Genomic DNA, 19,719 nt, shown 5'->3' with positions numbered 1-19,719 from the left:
TATTTTTGTTCCCACCCTAAAAGCACCAAGTTAGCATACAAAGGAGCACAGGCAGCACCCATAGCAACTCCTTGCAATTGTTTAAAGTATTCACCACCAAAGAATAAAAAATTATTCTCAAGAATCAGACTCATTAACTCACATAAAAGTGATACCTCATCAGGTTTTAAAACGGAGTGGGAAAAAAGAACTTCCTCGAAAAAATCTAACCCTTCTAGTTTTGGAATACAAGAAAAAAGATCTTGTACATCAATTCTAAGAAACCAACAATCAGCCATCCAAATATCTTGCTTAAGTTGACCCAAGAAGTCCCAAGAATCTTTTAACAAATGTGGAAATTTGTTGACAATATGTTTCAATTTTCCATCCACATAAACCGCTAGGTTGTGTGTCTTAGAACCTGCGGCTGCGACTATGGGTCTGAATGGTGGTTTCTTAAAATTTTTATGTACCTTCGGTATCCCAAAAATGGTTGGTATCCTAGGAAATTTATTTAATAAAAAGTTGTATTCTTCTTTGGAAATTCTCTGATCTATCAGGTATTCGTATAAGTAACTATCCAATCTACGGTAGGAGATGTTAATTTCGTTTTTAGAGCATAAAGAATATCTGCCCTCCTGAAATAGTATATTCTGCATGTCATTATTGTATTCTTCTACACCATAAATAACCACCCCTCCCCCTTTATCAGGGGTCATGATTCTTATATCACTGTTATTTCTGATCCTCTCAAGAATGTTTTTTTCATGAATATTCAAGTCGTTAACCCCCCCCCCAAGTCTTATATAAATCTTCCCTAACTAGTTTCTCATATGCCGCAATGAGCGGATGCAATGGGGGGTTGAACATACTGCTTTTCTTTAATACTTTGTTTGATTCACCTTTACTTATTTTGTCTGACAATATAAGATTCAAATTTAATTTCCTAAGATACAACTGCAAATCAATCATAACTGAAGCTATATCCGGCACGTGAGTAGATACAAACTAGAATCCCTTCGAAAATAAGGAAAACAAGTCCTTAGTGATAGGAAAGTTGGAATAATTGTATATGTTAAAACCGTCCAGACTATACTTGATATTGTCAACACTCTGAATCTGTTCTCTACTATCTACCATTGGTTGTAAGTCTGATTCTGCTTCACAACCCTGCTGTAGGTCTTGTTTGTCCCTTGTCTGCGTTTGGCTATTCTTTCTGAGCGTTGGGGCACGGGAAAATCCTGAATATCAACCAGACAATCAAAGTCATTGTCACCATGGTTGATGTCATCTATTTCAACCTCCATGTTAAGGCTAGTTCTAAGCCTATTTTCTACCCCTCCAAAACCATACTCATCCTGCTGTTGCATATAAAAAAACAGTTAATCAGTTGGATAAACCCTGCCTTGCTTATATTGTTTATTAACCCTTTCCATCTTTTTAACCTTTTTCTTAAATATATTGTTAGTACCACAGGGACTAAGGGTTTTTAAGTTTCCTTATGGAATTTATTATAATGTGACTGTAAAGAATTTTTCTGAAATGTTTGATAAGTGGGGATTAGAATTGTTGGCTAAAACTGTTGCAGTCTATGATTATTGGACTAAGGGAAGAAGTGAATATATTGAATGAAAACATCAATACTGATTTACTATTTTCCCAGTATGAAAACTTGTATTATAAGATTATTAGTAGGGTGGACCAAAAATGTGACAATATATTTAAGAAAAAGGTTAAAAAGATGGAAAGGGATAATAAACAATATAAGCAAGGCAGGGTTTATCCAACTGATAAACTGTTTTTTTATATGCAACAGCAGGATGAGTATGGTTCTGGAGGGGTAGAAAATAGGCTTAGAACTAGCCTTAATATGGAGGTTGAAATAGATGACATCAACCATGGTGACAATGACTTTGATTGTCTGGTTGATATTCAGGATTTTCCCATGCCCCGACGCTCAGAAAGAATAGCCAAACGCAGACAAGGGACAAACAAGACCTACAGCAGGGTTGTGAAGCAGAATCAGACTTACAACCAATGGTAGATAGTACAGAACAGATTCAGAGTGTTGACAATATCAAGTATAGTCTGGACGGTTTTAACATATACAATTATTCCAACTTTCCTATCACTAAGGACTTATTTTCGAAGGGATTCAAGTTTGTACCTACTCACGTGCCGGATATAGCTTCAGTTATGATTGATTTGCAGTTGTATCTTAGGAAATTAAATTTGAATCTTATATTGTCAGACAAAATAAGTAAAGGTGAATCAAACAAAGTATTAAAGAAAAGCAGTATTGTTCAACCCCCATTGTATCCGCTCATTGCGGCATATGAGAAACTAGTTAGGGAAGATTTATATAAGACTTGGAGGGGAAAAAAGGAAGGTTTTTAACAACTTGAATATTCGTGAAAAAAACATTTGAGTATCAGAAATAACAGTGATATAAGAATCATGACCCCTGATAAAGGGGGAGGGGTGGTTATTTATGGTGTAGAAGAATACAATAATGACATGCAGAATATACTATTTCAGGAGGGCAGATATTCTTTATGCTCTAAAAACGAAATTAACATCTCCTACCGTAGACTGGATAGTTACTGATATGAATACCTGAAGGGAGAAGCAGAGGAAAAAGGGTTTGTAGAGTTAGCATTCTGAAATATGGAACCTTTAAGAAGGTGTTCAGATGAAAAGTCTAGGATTGATCTCCAGGGACCATCCTTTCTTGGCATTAGGAACATTCTTGAATAAAATCCTTTTCCCCTGGATGTACAGGGGACATACTGAATAGAGCCCTGTTGCCACAAATCCAAGAGGAGGTCTAGGAAGAGATGACGTTGCTCCCTGGGTGGTTATGGAATGCCCCAAAAGTGGGAGTGGAGTGCCAAACTATAAAGCATCCTTTTTGGATTATGGAAAGGACCCAACTGTCTTGCATAATCGTTTGCCAAGTCTTGAGAGCATTTGAGAGGCGAAGGGAGGGGGGAAATCTTTTACAGGGTAGTCCACATACTCCCTTGCTCTGCTCGGAAAGGGCCGTTTTTGTTGCGGGGGGGGGGTGCCTGAGGAGCCCTAGTCCTCTGTATTCTCTTACCACCCCTAGAAGCTTTGCTGTTTTGGTGCTAAGAATGGCTGGGAACAAAGACAGGCTTGGAGGGAAAATTCCTATGGAACCTGGACACTCAGGACACTAAAAGGTGTTTTAACAGAGTTCTTAAGACTTTTCTTGTAGCATTTTGAAAAGGGCTGCAACAGTTGGTCCAAACATGGCTGTATTGTCCATATTATCCATTAATTTGGATTTGAAATCATCCTGCAGTGGCTGACGTCTAAGCCATGAAAATCTTCTGAGTACTGACCTGGTAGCAACTGCCCTAGCGCAGGGCTCAGCAGCATCATAGCTGCATTTGATGGAGTGTCTTTGCACATGGAAAGAAGCTCCTCAAAGATTCATGGCTAAGTGCTTTCCCTCAGAATCTGGGAGGTCTGAGATAGCAGAAGAGGCTTGAGACAAAGTTCTAGGGAATATTTAGTCATGTGTGTCAGATAGCTGATGGCTCTGAAGTGGCTTAAGTGTATGCCTTTTTTCCCCTAGCTTTTCTAGAGTTCTACTCCCCCTGTCTATTGGGAGTAGTGAGGCAGAAGGAAGCATCCTAGACGGCTTGTCAGTAAGCTAGTCCCCAGTCCGCCGGTACTCAGTGAGGCGCACTGTACTACTGTTCGTGCTTCACTGTTACAGTCATCACATTTGGGTTGATTCCCAAAGCTAAGGAAGGGAGGAGGAAGTTAGAGAGCATTACGGCCAGCTATTAAGCCCTGCAAGACTGCAGTGGCAAAACCAGTTCTGGATTTAGAAAAAACAGGCATGTTTTAATGCTTGGTGAAGGTATGTACAGAGCTCCAGGTAGCAGCTTCTAGGATGTCCCTGGTAGGGACTCCTCTGAGAAAGGCTGTAGAGGTAGATGCAGCCCTGGTGGAATGTGACCTTATCCCCTGTGGGGTAGCTTTTCCATGGTGCTTGTAGCAGAAATGAATGCAATGGGCTATCCATATGGAAATGGTTTGCTTTGAAATGGCCTTCTCATCTGCCCCTGTAGCAAAGCCAACTAGCAGCTGTTCAGATTTTCTGAGAGGCTTAGTCCTGTCCAAATAAAATCTAAGTTGCTTGTGCACGTCCAGAGAGTGCAGTATTCATTCTCCTTTGTTTTGTGGATTAAGGAAAAAAGTAGGCAAATGAATGGACTGGTTTAGGGCCACACTGGACACCACTTTGGGCATAAAGGAAGGATTGGTCCTGAGGGAACTCTGCCTGCATGAAGATAATGAAGGGTTCCACTGCCATGAGGGCCTGTAATTCAGACACTCTTCTTGCTGAAGTGATGGCTAGAAGGAAGGATGTTTTCTAAGAAAGGAATTTCAACTCTGCTGTTGCAGCTGGCTCAAAGGGTGGGGGGGGGTGTGAGCTTTTCCAATACAAAGTTAAAGTCCCAGGCTGCAGTGGGGGCTCTCCTGGGGGGGGTCTTAAATTATTGGCCCCTCTAAGGAAATGTTTTAGCAGGGGGTGAGAGAAGAGGGGTGGCTCAGTATTATAATGTGCTGAAATGGCAGAGGCATGAATTTTAATTGACGAAAAGGATAGGCCCTTGTGGAGCATTTCTGTTTAGTACTGAAAAATATGAGGTAAGCTGGGCACCGTTGTGCCCATCCCCTGAATCTGGCTCCAGGAACAATATCTTTTCCGTTTTTCAGCATAGGATTTTCTAGTACTAGGCCTCCTTGCCTCCAGAATGACATCTAGCACCTGTTTACTGAGGGATGCTACTGTAGAGCTCAATAAATTAGCAAGGCTGCAAGGTTCAGGGTTTGAAGCTGAGGGTACAGAATCTGACCCGCCTGCTGGGACAGCAGGGAAGGAGTCTGAGGCAGGTGCCATGGTTCCAGCAGTGTCATACTGCACAACAGGGGGTACACCAGTGCGGGCGAGGCCAGTACGGTGTAATCAGTATTGTTCTTGGCTTGTCTTGTTTGATCTTTAGCAGAACCTTTGAGAGGAGAGGCAGAGGGGGAAAGGCATAAACCGAGAGGCTTTCCCAGTTAAAGGACAGGGCATCCACTTTCCAAGCTTGACTATGAGGAGTCCTTGGGCAGAATTTGTCCAATTGGTAGTTTTGAGGGGAGGCAAACGGGTCTACCTCTGGGAGTCCCCCATTTGTTCAAGAGGTTGAATATTTTTGGTTCTACTTTCCATTTGTGTGGGTCCAAGAGATTTCTGCTTCAGTCGTCTGCCAGTGAATTTAGCTTGCCTGGCAGGAATTGAGCTTGCAGGTGCACTTGGTAGCTCAAGGCTGTCTTCCACAGAGCCATGGCTATTCTGCAGAGAGGGTACAAGTGGGTTCCCCCCTGCTTGTTTATGCACTACATAACTGTGGTGTTGTCTGTGTTTACCAATAGCTGCCCTGGAAAAATTCGGTCTTTGAAAGCTGTCAGGGAATTCTGTACAGCTAACATTTATTTTTGATTGATATGCATGTGCATCTGTCTCGGGTTCCATCTGCCCTGAGTGCACTGCCTTGCCAAGTGAGCCTCCCCATGCATAGTCTGATGCATTTGTTGTTAGGGTTTGGGTGGCAGAGGGTAGAGTGAAAGGGAGCCCCTTGTTGAGGTAGCAGGCCTCTGCCCACCAAAGGAACTCTGTCTTTATACAAGGAACGATAGGAATTATTGATTCCAAGTCCTTAGAATGTTGACACCATAGGCTTTTTAGATACCATTGTAGTTTCCTCTTATGCAGCCTTGCATATGGAATTAGTAGAATGCAAGAGGCCATGAACCCCAGGGCTTGTAGAATTTTCCTTGCAGATAGCTGGGGTTTTGTGGCCAATAGTTTGAAGTAGGTTGTCAAATAAACCTGTTTCTCCAGAATGAGATAAGCCATCTGGGAAGTTGTGTTCAAGCTTTATACATTGTATTTGTTCACATTGTGATTAGCATAGATAGGATTTTTATAATAATAGGTTTTGCACTGTGTGTATTTTTAGGTGTCATATACCTTTAATATGAAGCATTGTGTATTTTGAATTTTGGCGCCAAAAAGTTTATTTTAGTGCTGAGAGGTTTGTTTCAACTTGTTCTGAAGAAGCTTGTCATTTAGCAAATGAAAGCGCTTAACCTGTTGGATTATTCTGTGTTTCGTTTAATAAAATTACAGTTTGGCTGAGGATACCGTTGGTTTTTGAAGACATTTGTTTCATTTGTTTCATCTGTTCCACTGGCTTTCTAAAAGTTTATCTAACTGCTGAGAGTTTGGCTGTGGATATCGCTGGTTTTTGAAGGCATTTGTTTTATTTGTTCCACTGGCTTTCGTACACACTTTTCAGCTGCTGAATTGCCATTTTTTTTGGTGAGTTTCGTCTCAAGACACGGGGACTGTCAACGTTCTGTGTGTTACTCTGTTCAGTAGTTGTTTGAAACATTGTTTGTGCTGGTTCCTTCATGTTTAAAAGAGAGAGTACTTGATTTTGGGCCTCTGCCCACTGATTTGAGAGTAGATCTGGCCACCCACTTGGTGTAGGTAACATGTGGAAGTGCAATCTGTATCCTTGGGACACTATAGTTAAAACCCATTTGTCCTGGGTAATGAGTTCCCAGTTTTTGGACTGCAGACCAATCTTTCCATCTAAAGGAGCATTCAGTTGGGAAGTGCTTGGAAGTTTTAAAAGCAAGTCATTGTGACAGTTTTTCATAGGGGGGAGTCTAACTACTCCCAGATTTGGGTGCGGAAACCCTCCACTGCTTAGTCTTGTGTGTCCCTTGGGACTGAAACCTGGGTTTTCTGCTGTTTCTGGGTTTGGCTTGAGAAGACCTGGAAGGTGCTGGAAAGGCCCAATGTTTAGAGGGCCAGTGCCTACTAAATCTAGGAGGCTGAACTTGTAAGAAATCTTTAACAGTTTGCACAGATTTAGATTTATCTTCCAACTTTTTAAGAACTTCCTCAGCCTTGTTGCCAAACAGGCGGTCCTGATTTAAGGGAGCATCCAACAATTTAGCTTTAACATGATCACGTAAAGATTGCTCCTTAAGCCAAGCATGCCTTCTGAGCACAGACCCAGTAACAGCAGCCCTGCAAGAGGCCTCTAATGAATCAAATCCACATTGCAAAGTATGTTTTCCAACCTGTTCAGCAGAATGCATTAAATCCTGTAATTGTTTATTTTCAGCACAGTCAGGAATTAACATTATTTTCTGTTTAAGCAATCCAATAACATGTTGTTGATACTTTAACATATGAAACTGGCAGTTTAAAGCCCTAATGGCCAAGGTTGCAGAGGTGTAATTCTTACCCCATCTATCCAGCGCCCTGGAGTCTCTATCAGAGGGGGTAGGATTTTTAGCAGTAGAAGCCTTACTGCCCCTGGGTCCCTGTGAAATAGTCTGTGGATCCGCAATAGCATTTTTAAAAAGGAACTTGTGAGAATCAGGAACCCTGTAGTATCTGTCAGGTTTTCTGGGAGCAGGAGGCAAAGAATCAGGGGCCAAACTAGATTCTGAAAAGGCATCATCAACAATGTCTAATACAGGAGGTATAGCTAAAGGCCTATGCTGAGGCAGGAGTAAGAAATCCCTAAGCCTCTTTTTTGAATCAGAAAGATCCTGTCTTTCTCAGTGGAAATGCTCCCTTATGTAAGGTTTCCCCAAAAGAAAAATCCTCTGGAGGGGAAGCAGAGGGAATAGAGTCCTCTGCATCAGAATCCTCATAAGTAGATAAGGGCAAATCCAGATCATCAGAAGAATCAGAAAAATCAGAATCCTGGTCAGAAGATTCATACACTTCAGTCCTAGGTCTCTTAGAAGGGGGAGGTTGACTTCCCCTGATTAGAGTTATAAGATCTTCAGCCATTCTTATCATTTGTTTTTTAGGCACAGAGGACTGAGCATGCGACCTGGGCGTCGGTTTCTTAGGCATGGTTCGAGATTTTGGCCTAAATGAAGTAGGAGGCGCTGATTTAATATGCAAGCCCGTAGTCCTGAATACACCCTCAAAAGCCGGTGCCTGCACAGCAGCTCCGGACCCATCCAAGGTAGAGACATCCGCAGGTTCCACAGTTGAAGCATCTCGCGGCATACCGGACTCCGAATGGGTCTCAGTAGAGACCTGCGAGTCAGAAGTAGCAGATATCAGGGGCCGCGAAAGCACCTCACTGAGTACTGGCAAACTGGCAACTGGCTTAGGAGAAGCATTGTTGGCAGCTTTGGACCTCGGAGGCCTGTCTCTGTCTTTATTTTTGGATTCCTGGTAGTCGGATGGCTAACCGATGACATTTCTGGATAAGTGAACTGAGAACAGAAATATTTAGAGGGGAAAATATACAGACGGATAGTGCGTTGATTAAATAAAGCACAAAACCGACAGCAAGGTACGTCGTGGTCAGGGCCTAGGCAAGCAATACAATATGAATTAAAATCTTTGTGAGGTATTTGCTTTCCACAAGTAATGCAATTATTAACTTTTACTGACATCGGTAAGGAGCAAGAAAAAGTTTCCCCAACGGGGTACTTAGCTTTAGTTGAAGACTTCAGTTCTGAAACTCGAAAACGAAAATTTCAGGAGTCGGTTGTCCGGCACTTGCGAACTGCTTCTGCTTCGGGCACCGCACTGCAAGAAAGACTGATGTACTGGCATTAGCTGCATGTTTTATACCCCTGACGACCTGACGTCATGGAAGAAGGGACAGCAACCGACGCAGGACCCAAGACTTTGCTAATCAGGCCGAATGAGGGCTACTGCAAGCAGATAACCCAAATGTAATGACTGCAACAGTGAAACACGAAGAGCATCATCAAGAGATTCCCCAACGGGGCACATATCTGAACGCAGAAGTCAGAAACAGACAGTCAGAGCTGACATTCTGACTGGCGGCAGAAAAGTTCTGAGGAAGGCACATGCGTACTTCTGTTTTATGACCTACGTCCAACTGCAAGCTGACGTCACAAGTACCATGTACCCTATAGTGGCAAAAGACTTCAGTATACTGGCAGACATCGGGTGCCTTCTGGCGGGGATATCCCTCAAGTAAAGAATACTGCAGAAATTAAAAAGAAGGACATCTACAAAGAATACAGTTGCCATAAGGCTCAAGAGATGCAGGATAGTTCAAGCCTGGAGCCTCTGTTATATCTTTATTCCATTTGTCAAAGCTAAGACCTCTTACATTCTTCAATGAAGAGGAACCACTGACAATAACAAGTGTCATTCTTTTGAAATGGGACAAGATGTGGTAACAGCTAGGTAATGGAAAATCCAATGGTCGACAGCCAAGGGAGGAACTAAGCCAAAAGGGAAGTTACCTTGATGAGACCACTAGATAAGTACATGCAGAAATTAAGTTCTTTCCATCAAGTTCTCTACCAAGAACACCTAAGGTATCTCTCAATATATCTTGACTTTGTGGAGGGCAGAACTATGACTTGGTGTGGAAAACAAACTGGGTGTAAAACAGAGAACAAATAGCAAAAGAATCTGCATTAAAAATGTAGACGATTCAAAGCAAACCTAATAATCCTCTGTGTGGACTAGACACAATGCGTCAACAGGACTACTCATCTTGCAGTATCATCACTGTGCCTTAGTTCAGCAATGGCCCAAACTGTGGATAGTAACCACCATGCCCTTGATTCACTGGATGTGTTTGAAGTTGCTGTAATCCAAGATGGATCAAACATCCTCTGAAAAAGGCTCTTACTCTAAAACTTCCACTTTCACAGTACTAACTCTGGTGAAAATTATGGAACACATTACAGGCAAAAAGGCAAGACCCTGCTCTGGAACTAGAGCAACCAAAAACATACAGACTAACAGTGTACCTGAAGAGCAACCACTCAAAACACTGTGTACCAAATATGTTGAAATTGCTGGAATCCATACCTAGATGAAATCATGCTGTCTTTGCAGCAAAGTTGAAAAAGTCATGAGCATAACTTCTTTCTTCCTTCTACACTCTGTCCAAGAAGTGCAAATTGGGACTGTGTTAGGATTTTGCAAAGAACAAATTGTCTCCTGGAAGAGTTCTTAAACAGTTCAGAGGTATGTCCTTATGAAATCAAGTCCACAACACTAAAGACACGTATACAACATATCAGAGATCTGCAAGAAGAAGAATTGCAATACCCAACTGCTAGAACTTCCGGTTTTGTTAACTCTGTTAGAAAAACTCAGAGTTAATGGTCCTTAGTTCAAAACCCATTCACCAAGTATGTATAGCCAGAAAGACAGATACAAAAGATTACAAGAACATGCACTTGCTTGGCGTAGAGAAAATTCCATCCAGGTATAGTGGAGAGAAGGAAATGAAGCTCAGGTTGAGGGAGGAAAGAAAGGAAATTACCAAGCACCCACTGCAAAGGACTGACTCACAAACTGATCTGAACAGAAGTACTGCAAAAGAAATAAAGTAATCAGTGGAGAACCGCAAGGTTCAGTACTGGGGACCCCTTCTTCTAGGTATATACTTTTCTGACCTCCATACCACAAACCCAGAGTGTCTACTCCCCCATTAACTCATTAAATCAGAGTGACACCTCTAGGTGCATCTGCAGTTAACTACCGACACATCCAGGTGTCAAATATTGCTTGTTCATATTTGCATCAATACTTCCACAACAATGCTATGTACAAGGTTTTAAAAGATTTAATCTTAAAGCTTATACAATAGCAAACTCAACTGCATTAATATTTGACCTCTGTCTAGTGCAGGTAAATATATATTAGCTGTTTTTATGATATTAACTTATAGATGTAATTTTCACATTTTTCTAACTACTTCAACAACCAAGTAACACAGATCTCCTTAGCTTCATATGAAAGCTGTCATCTAAATGAATAAAATGCTGTTGACAGAATGTGTATAAAGTACAGTTTTGTACCTACCATAAATGTAGATGTCCGATAGGAATGCATCTGCAGTCCTTACAAATGGGTTGTCCTGTCGTCAGGCAGCCCTTCGGTCGGCCGGATTCCAAAGTCTGGGTCTGGCTTCGGCTGGTGTTGCGCTTCACCCGACGTCATTGCTGCAGTTCTTCGGGTATAAAGGCATCAGCCGACGCCATTTTCCTCAGTGTTTCTTGCCCCAGATGCCAGGTGCCCTCTTGGATGGCTAAATTTGGATAAATGCCAATGTTTCCAAATAGTAGAGAGCAAACACATAAAATAAGCATGTATGTACATATATACAAACAAATACACCATAATAGATCCCCAAGCTAGCTGAAGGATGGCAAATACCCTAGGAGTACCACAGAGGGGAAGGTGGGTGGGTAATCCTGACTGCAGATGCATTCCTATCGGACATCTACATTTATGGTAGGTACAAAACTGTACTATGTCCTTCAAGGATGCATCTGCAGTCCTTACAAATGGGTAGAATACCATAGCTAAACTAGGGAGGAGGAAAAAGAGAGATTATGGTGTAGTTAGGATCCCTTGCAAAACAGCAGTGGCAAAACCTGCTCGGGATCTAGAGTATAAAGGTAAATTGTAATGCTTGGCAAATGTATGCACGGAGGTCCAAGTAGCAGCCTCTATAATGTCCTTGGTAGCCACTCCTCGTAAGAAAGCTGTGGTAGTGGCTGTAGCCCTTGTGGAGTGAGGTCTGATGTTCTCTGGAGTTTTCTTTCCATGGTAGGAGTAACAAAATCTAATGCAATTTCCTATCCATTTGGAGATTGTCTGTTTTGAAATTGGTTTTCCTTCCTTTCCTGTTGCATATGCTACCAGAAGCTGGTCAGTTTTTCTATTGGACTTGGTCCTGTCCAGGTAGTAGCGTAACTGTCTATGTACATCCAAGGTATGCAACAGTCTTTCTCCCCTGTTCTGTGGGTTGGGGAAGAATGTAGGTAGGTGGATAGCCTGATTTAAAGACACTCTGGATACCACCTTAGGCATAAATGTTGGATTTGTTCCCATGGACACTCTATCTTGATGGAAGATCAGGAAGGGTTGCACTGCCATTAATGCCTGTAGTTCAGAGACCCTTCTTGCTGAGGTGATTGCCAGCAGGAAAGCAGTCTTCCAGGATAAGTATTGTAATTCTGCTGTTGCTGCTGGTTCGAAAGGGGGAAGTGTCAATTTTTCTAGCACAAAGTTCAAGTCCCATGCTGGCAATGGTGGTTTCCTAGGAGGTTTTACATTTTTAATTCCTCTCAGAAACTGCCTGAGCAGAGGATGTGAGAAGACAGGAGGATCCAAGCTGTATTCTGCTGAAATAGCTGATGCATGTATCTTGATGGAAGAATAGGACAGGCCTGTATGGAAGAGCTCTGCCAAGTACTCCAGGATGTTGGCTATGTTTACCAGTGACACATCTTCTCCCTTTGCAGTACTCCAAATGAGATATCTTTTCCATTTTGCTGCATAATTCTTTCTTGTTGAAGGTCTACGAGCCTCAAGGATTATGTCTTTAACCCTTTGGGATAAATTTGGGTTAATTGTTCTTATGTAATGTTCCAGGCAGTTAACTGCAGAGTTTTCAGGTTTGGATGCAGGATGTTGTAGTTGTTCTGTGTTAACAGCAATGGGATCAGGGGTAGTGCCCATATTTGTTCCCGAGACATGCTCCTCAGTAATGGGTACCAATGTTGCCTTGGCCAGTCTGGAGCTATCAGAATGATCCTTGGACGTTCCTCTTTGATCTTCAGGAGCACCTTGTGCATCAAAGGAAGTGGTGGGAATGCATATGCTGTCAGGTTTTTCCAAATGAAAGATAGGGAGTCCACCTTCCAAGCAAGTGGGTGGTACGTCCTTGTGCAGAATTTCTTTAGCTGGTGATTGAGTGGGGATGCAAATAAGTCTATTTGTGGTAATCCCCATTCTCTTGTGATGGCTTTGAAGATGTCCGGATGCAGCATCCATTCGTGGGCATCCGTGGTAGTTCTGCTTAATATGTCTGCCAGAATGTTTTCTTTTCCCGGTACAAAAATTGCTTGTAACTGAATGTTGTAGCTCAGAGCCACATCCCATAGGTCCAGTGCCAGACGGCATAGAGGGTATGAATGTGTGCCTCCCTGTTTGTTGATGTACCACATAACTGTGGTGTTGTCTGTCCTTATCATCAACTGACCTTCTTGGAGAAATGGTCTGAATGACTGGATTGCCAATTTTACTGCCAGCATTTCCTTTAGATTTATGTGCAGGTGCAGCTGGTCTTGAGTCCATAAGCCTTGTATGCACTTGTCCAGCATGTGTGCCCCCAACCGAGGTCTGAGGCGTCTGTCGTGATGGTTTGGCTTGGTTGACTGTTGCAGAAGGGCAATCCTGTGTTTGATTGACAGGCCTGAGCCCACCATAGGAACTCTTGCTTCAGGCATGGTATTATTGGAATTTTGGTTTCTAGGCTGTGCTTGTGTTGAGACCACAAATTCTTTAGGTACCACTGTAGCTTTCTCATATGCAGTCTGGCATGAGGGACCAGAATTATGCAGGATGCCATGAAGCCTAGGGCTTGCAGTACTTTTCTTGCAGTTAGATGGTTCTGCTTTGTTAATGCCAAGAAGTAGAGAGGTAGTTGCTCTTTCTTTTCTGCAGTTAGGAATGCCATTTGTTTTGATGTGTCCAGCTCTGCACCCAGAAAGGTTATTCTTTGGGATGGAATCAGCCTTGACTTTTTTATATTGACTGTATATGCCAGGGCTTGCAGCAGGTAAATGACTCTTTGTAAGTCTTCTGTTAGCTTGTTTTTGTTGTCCGCTTGTATCAGGCAGTCGTCCAGGTAGGGGTAAATTTGGATTCCCTGAAGCCTGCAATGAGCAATTACTGATGCCAGGCATTTAAAGTGAACACTCTGGGCAGTAGATAAGCCAAAGGGCAATGCTGAGAATTGATAATGCTCTGATCCTGCTAGAAATCTGAGGTATCTTCTGCAATTTGGTCGTATGGGGACGTGCAGGTATGCCTCCTTGAGATCTAGAGTTACCAGCCAAGACTCCTTGCCCAGCATGGGAAGAAGCTGCTGTAGGGTCAGCATTTTGAATTTTGGAACAATGAGGAATGTGTTTAAAGCGGACAGGTCGAGAATAGGCCTCTATTTGCTCTCTTTTCTTGGTACCAGGAAGAGTCTGGAGTAAAATCCCTTTCCTTGTTCCATAGATGGTACCTTTTCCACAGCTCTCATTCTTAATTGAGATATTTGCTTTAGAGCTTCTGCCCTTTGAGTAGGTGGTAGGTTTGGCATTCCTCTCTTTCCTGGTAGAGTATGGAAATGGAACCTGTAACCTTGGTCTATAGTTTGCAAAATCCATTTTTCCCTTGTGATGCAATGCCAGTTCTTTGAAAATAAGGCTAGCTTTCTGCCTAAGGGTGCTTCCAGTTGTTCCCTGGTAGGCGGTGCCACAGCCAAGTCACTGTGATTGTGTTGTTGTAGTAGTGGTGGCTGCGTCTGTGCCTCGCTGGTTGTTACCCTGCCACTGGCGTCCCCTGTAGGCACCCCTGGATTGGTTTCTGCCTCTTGAACGCCTATTCCTGCCTCTCTGTGTCTTAGTGGAGTCCGAAAAGGACCAATTCTTGGAGGGCCAGTTCCTGCTAAACCTTGGAGGTTGAACCTGTAAGAAATCTTTCACTGTTTGTACAGATTTCGCCTTCTCTTCCATCTTTTTCAGTACCTGCTGTGCAGGAGAACCAAATAAACTGACTTTGTCCATGGGTGCATCTAAAAGCTTTGATTTGACATGGTCCGGTAATGCCTGCTCTTTCAACCATGCATGCCTCCTGATAACTGTGCCAGTCATGGCTGATCTAAAGGAAGCCTCCAGTGCATCATAGCCACATTTTAAAGAATGGTTACTAACCTGCTGTATGTTATGTACCATTTCCTGAACATACTTCTTATCTAAAGATTCATCAGAGGACAGCTTTTTAGTTAACTGGTCTAGCATAAACTCTTGATATTGAATCATATGAAATTGACAGTTCAAAGCCCTAGCTGACAGAGTAGCAGAAGTGTAAACTTTTTTACCCCATCTCTCTAAGGACCTGGATTCCCTTTCAGAGGGGAGGGGGTTTTTAGCAGATGTAGTTGCTACAGCCTTAGGCCCCTGGGAGATAGTCTCTGGATCTGCAAAAGGAGCCTTGTATAAATGGTGATGAGTGTCCGGGACCCTGTAGAACCTATCGGGCTTAGCAGGGGCCGGAGGTAATGAATCAGGGGCAGTGCAAGCATCATTAAATGCATCATCTACAACAGAAAGAACTGGAGGTATAGCTAAAGGCCTATGCTGTGGCAAATGTAAAAAGGTTCTAAGCCTTTTTCTGGAGTCTGAGAAATCTTGGCCCTGCCACTGAAATTGTTCCCTCATAGCATGCAAGGTTTCCCCAAAGGAAAATTCCTCAGGTGGAGAGGCTGAAGGAATGGACTCTTCAGCATCAGAGTCTTCGTAAGGGGAATAAGGAGCCTCAGGAGGGTCTGTATTTTCTGAGTCATCAGAGGAATCATCTGTGGATACTGGCTCTGGGGGCTCTGCTCTAGGCCTCTTCTCTGGAGGTGGATGAGAGGCCCTGTCTGGATGAGGCTGGGATCCACGAATCAAAGAAATGAGATCCTCTGCCAAAGAAAGCATATGGGAACTGGAGCTGGGCCTGTGAGAGGGGGGCTTAACAGGCACAGTTTTTGAAGCTTTAGCTGCTTTAGCCCTGGCAAAGGCCTTAATAGACATGGCTGCAGGAGGCCTAGCAGCTCCACGTGCAGGGGTTGAAATATCCAAGGGAATAGTGTCTGATAATTCCTGAGAAACCGCAAATGCAGGTTGGATTTCAGAAGCCGATTCCACCAGGTTAGAAGAGGCCTCGGTAGAAGGCATGTTTTCGGCTGGGGGAAGAACCGCTTGCTCGGTTTCAGCCGAAACCGAGACACTCGTGGTTGGCTTAACCGCGGTTTCGGCCGAAACCGCGGACCGCGAGTGTCGGTCCTTTCCCTGCGTTTTTTGGTTATTTGTGAAGTCGGAGGATCCGACGGCATAATATAAGCAAAATCAGAGCCGAAAAACTGCTCTGCAAATTCCGACCGACGTCTAAGCGTCCGTCGGTTAAAAGAAGCACAGGCTAGACAAGCTGCTACGTCGTGGTCTGGGCCTAAACAAGGTAAGCAGTAAGAGTGGAAATCTTTATGAGGTATTTGTTTCCCACAAGTTAAACAGTTATTCACTTTTTCTGAGATCGGCTGAGGCAAGAAAGACTCCCCAACGGGGTACTTAGCTTTTTAGAAGTATTCGAAGTAGTATTCGGTAGTAGTAATCTCTGGTTCTGACCGAGTGGCACTTGCGAACAGCTTCTGCTTCGGGCGCCACGCGGCAAGAAAGACTGAGGAAAATGGCGTCGGCTGATGCCTTTATACCCGAAGAACTGCAGCAATGACGTCGGGTGAAGCGCGACACCAGCCGAAGCCAGACCCAGACTTTGGAATCCGGCCGACCGAAGGGCTGCCTGACGACAGGACAACCCATTTGTAAAGACTGCAGATGCATCCTTGAAGGACATCTTGAGTGGTTGCTGAGATATTTCAGGTTGTTTACAAAATATTAGAAACGTAATAGTTACTGTGTTTACTGTGACTTATAAAATTTGGTTCAAGACCTAGAACCTAAAGAATACAGTAAACTCTCAGTTAACCGGCACCCATGAGGACTGGTAGATGCCAGATAACTATTTTCTGATTGCTTGAGAGTTAATATTATAAATATGCTTAACTAATACTGCACCCAATACTATTTATTTGGTTTGATTTTTTTTCTCAGGTGGAGGAGAGGGGGAATTTATTCCTATACTCCTTTTCAAAATGCTAAAACTATAAAAATGTAAGGTATGTTTCTGCGGAGGGAAAAAAGTGCAACACATGAAAACTGCACTCTATTTCTTCTATTTTTTATTTTTTGCTACTTGCTTGAGTTCTGCTTAATTGACAGTTTACTGTATTACCACTATTGAAATAGTTTGTACTCAAGAGTTTGCCATTTATACTTCTTTCATAACTCCCACTGTTCCAGAGATATGAACATTTGTTTGAAATGTGAGTACATAATTTGATTCTGACAAAAGGCTAAGGCACTGCCCATTGAAATTTAGAGTGCTAACTTCCTGACCTCCACTGGGGTGAATGAGTACAAAAGTGCTTCAGCAAGAATTAGTCTTTACAAATCAGTGGTGCACAGAGAAAGGGCTCAAACTAAACGCAAAAGAGAACCGATATCACCTCAAGGAAATACCCCTCATATGCAACTTACAGCAAAGCCAGTACCCCGCTCCACATGGGCACAACAATCGGGGATCCTGGCAGATGGGCAATTCCCTTACCTTTGACTACTACACTGCAACCATTGTTAAGAAATCCTTCTAACAACTGATTTTCAAAAGTACCTTATATAGGTTAGAGCATGTTACTGTCCCTCTGCACTCCACCCTAATTAAACCAATTACTGACTACAGTGCCCCTTTCTTCATGTATCTAGGTCAGACATACAACTAGAAAGGTCCCAGATGTTCTTGAATAAATAAAATAAATAAATGGCTTTAAATTCCTTGGCTACCAAGACAGACTAGAAGCCTTAACCTTATACTCTATGTCCTATAGACTTCTGCATGGAGAGCTTCTGTCAAGACAGTACCAAATACCCACCCTAATGGATTTTTTTGTACTTTCACAAGATGAACAAGCTACTCACACACCTGAATTAAAGAACTACCTTAACATGTACGCAAAAAACAGTGGAGGGAAAGATTAATTACCAATGGTTGCTCCATTTCTGAAACAAAATGCATGGTGCCCAGATTGGCAATCACTGTCTCCTTCAAGACTGGCCTTGACAACAGGATGAATACTTGCAAGTTAATCACTAGCCTGACATGGTTTTACCTCCTGAGAGTGTGGGGGTAGATACTGAAGGTGGCATTTGGCAAGGCAGACAAGGTGTTCAGATTTATTTACTTTGCAGTTCTTATGATGTTACTCTGCAGTGGTTAACTTCTGGAACACTCTCAAGCAGAAAGGCCTAAATTCAAGGGGAAGAGATCATGACAATGAGTCTCAAAAGTAACAAGGTACAAAAGGCAGGTAGATCCCTAAAATCAAGGTCCAATACAGCAATAGTTGGTAATGCCACCTCCCAATCCTGACAGCAAGAAATGTGGACAAGGCTTAAAATAATGGACAAAGGCCCAAAAATAGGGGCAAATTTTAAACACTGTTCTTATAAACTTCGAAAGTTGCTAGAACAGGTTTTCTGTTAGCATACATTTTTTCAAAGGATATGAAGTCTGAAACTCAAACACGTGTCATTATTAAGTGACTTCAGTCTTTAGCAATTTGCCAGAAAAACAGAAATTGCATGAGGAACAGACTAAAAAACAAGGTGGAACTCTTAATAGCGGACAGGTAGTAAAGGTATGAAACAATGACCAAAAGACCATGGCACAAATGTCCACAATGGTCAAATTCTTGAATCAGGCTAGGAAAGCAGACATCTCTTGGGGAGTAGCCTTTAATTACACTGGCCAAGATGCTGTTTAACCACCTGACAGCACTGATTTTTTTTTTAAAGTATGTGCAACAGATTACGAAGTATTAACTAGACAAATTTTGTGATAAGACTGCTGAAATATAGACCATTATGCAGCCAATCTATATCACAATGAAAATTGAAGTATAAAATTATTTGCTAACCTAGTAAATCAAAGTAAGGATATAGGACTATAAACTAAGGAGCAGTTTTCACTTTATGTAATTTCAGTGCAGATGAAATGCTGCAACATCTCCTATATGTTGTCAAAAATGGAGGGACTGAGACATGAGCTAGTAGGGCATGTGCTAAAAGTATTAGGTTTACCGGATGCAGTTTGGGGAGACTCGACTTGTCACACTTTCTATTCAAAAAGAAAGCAGTTTCCACTCCAGAACAAAAATAGTTGGTACTAGTACACCAGAAGGGGAGTGAGACTTTTCACTGTGCAAGAACCTTAATGACCAACTGCATCTGCTTGGGAAACAGCATCCAGTATTGCTAAAGGACCAATTTCTTGTGAGGACAGCAGAATTAAATGCCACTTTCCCACTGTTGGCCTTTAAGAGCACTGGCAGATGGGGGTATATACATATGCTGCATCATGCTGAGAGCGGACAACTGCCTCACTAGAACAGACTGCCGCTTCAGCACACAGCAGAAACTGCATGGAAACCGATGTCTCATACTCTTTTATTTACAGAAGCACTCGCAAGCAATTTATTATTCATCTGTTTAGGATGTTTAAATTTCCTTGATATTCATACATGAAATACCCCTCTTTCATTTTCTGGGATGACCACCACTGGTTTCCCAGGCTAAGAGTTCTTCATAATCTGAGAAAGCACACGTAGATTTCAAGACCTTCACCTGATATTCTTCCATTAGTAAAAAAAGAAAAAAAAAGTCATACACTTGACTGACCCCATGCAAAAAAGGTACTAAAGGCAAAAAATTCTTTGGTGGAATCAGTTGGCCATAAGGAATACTTGCTAATAACCTTTCCCCAGGGATGACAGCAGCTCTGAATATGCAGTCACAACACAATGCAAAATATTTCAAGTACAAATTAAAACTTTCAAACTGGTTAATTATGGCAGCTAAGATCATTACTTGGGTAGTACCGATGGAGAAAATTCTGAATGATCTGTGCAGCAAAAAAAAAAAAAAAATCTGCAGGTGATTCACATGTTAACACCA

The 19,719-nt window shown here is 42.5% G+C and overlaps 1 protein-coding gene across 1 annotated transcript in view; it reads right to left on the bottom strand.

The window, feature by feature from the left end:
* Positions 1–19,719, bottom strand: part of HELZ (helicase with zinc finger) — a 3,197,037-nt gene that overhangs the window by 1,336,934 nt on the left and 1,840,384 nt on the right. Inside the window, exons 16-17 of the mRNA XM_044085095.1 lie at positions 18,532–18,543; positions 11,485–11,495 (exon numbers count right to left, since the gene is read on the bottom strand). Of these exons, the coding sequence (XP_043941030.1) occupies positions 11,485–11,495; positions 18,532–18,543 (23 nt within the window). The remainder of the gene's footprint in view (positions 1–11,484; positions 11,496–18,531; positions 18,544–19,719) is intronic.

Source organism: Protopterus annectens, chromosome 10.part0 (genome assembly GCF_019279795.1).
Source record: "Protopterus annectens isolate FY-2018-M chromosome 10.part0, PAN1.0, whole genome shotgun sequence".
Lineage (NCBI taxonomy): Eukaryota > Metazoa > Chordata > Ceratodontiformes > Protopteridae > Protopterus > Protopterus annectens.
The sequence above is the reverse complement of the archived record's forward strand: the minus strand, read 5'-3'. Positions and strand labels throughout refer to the sequence as shown.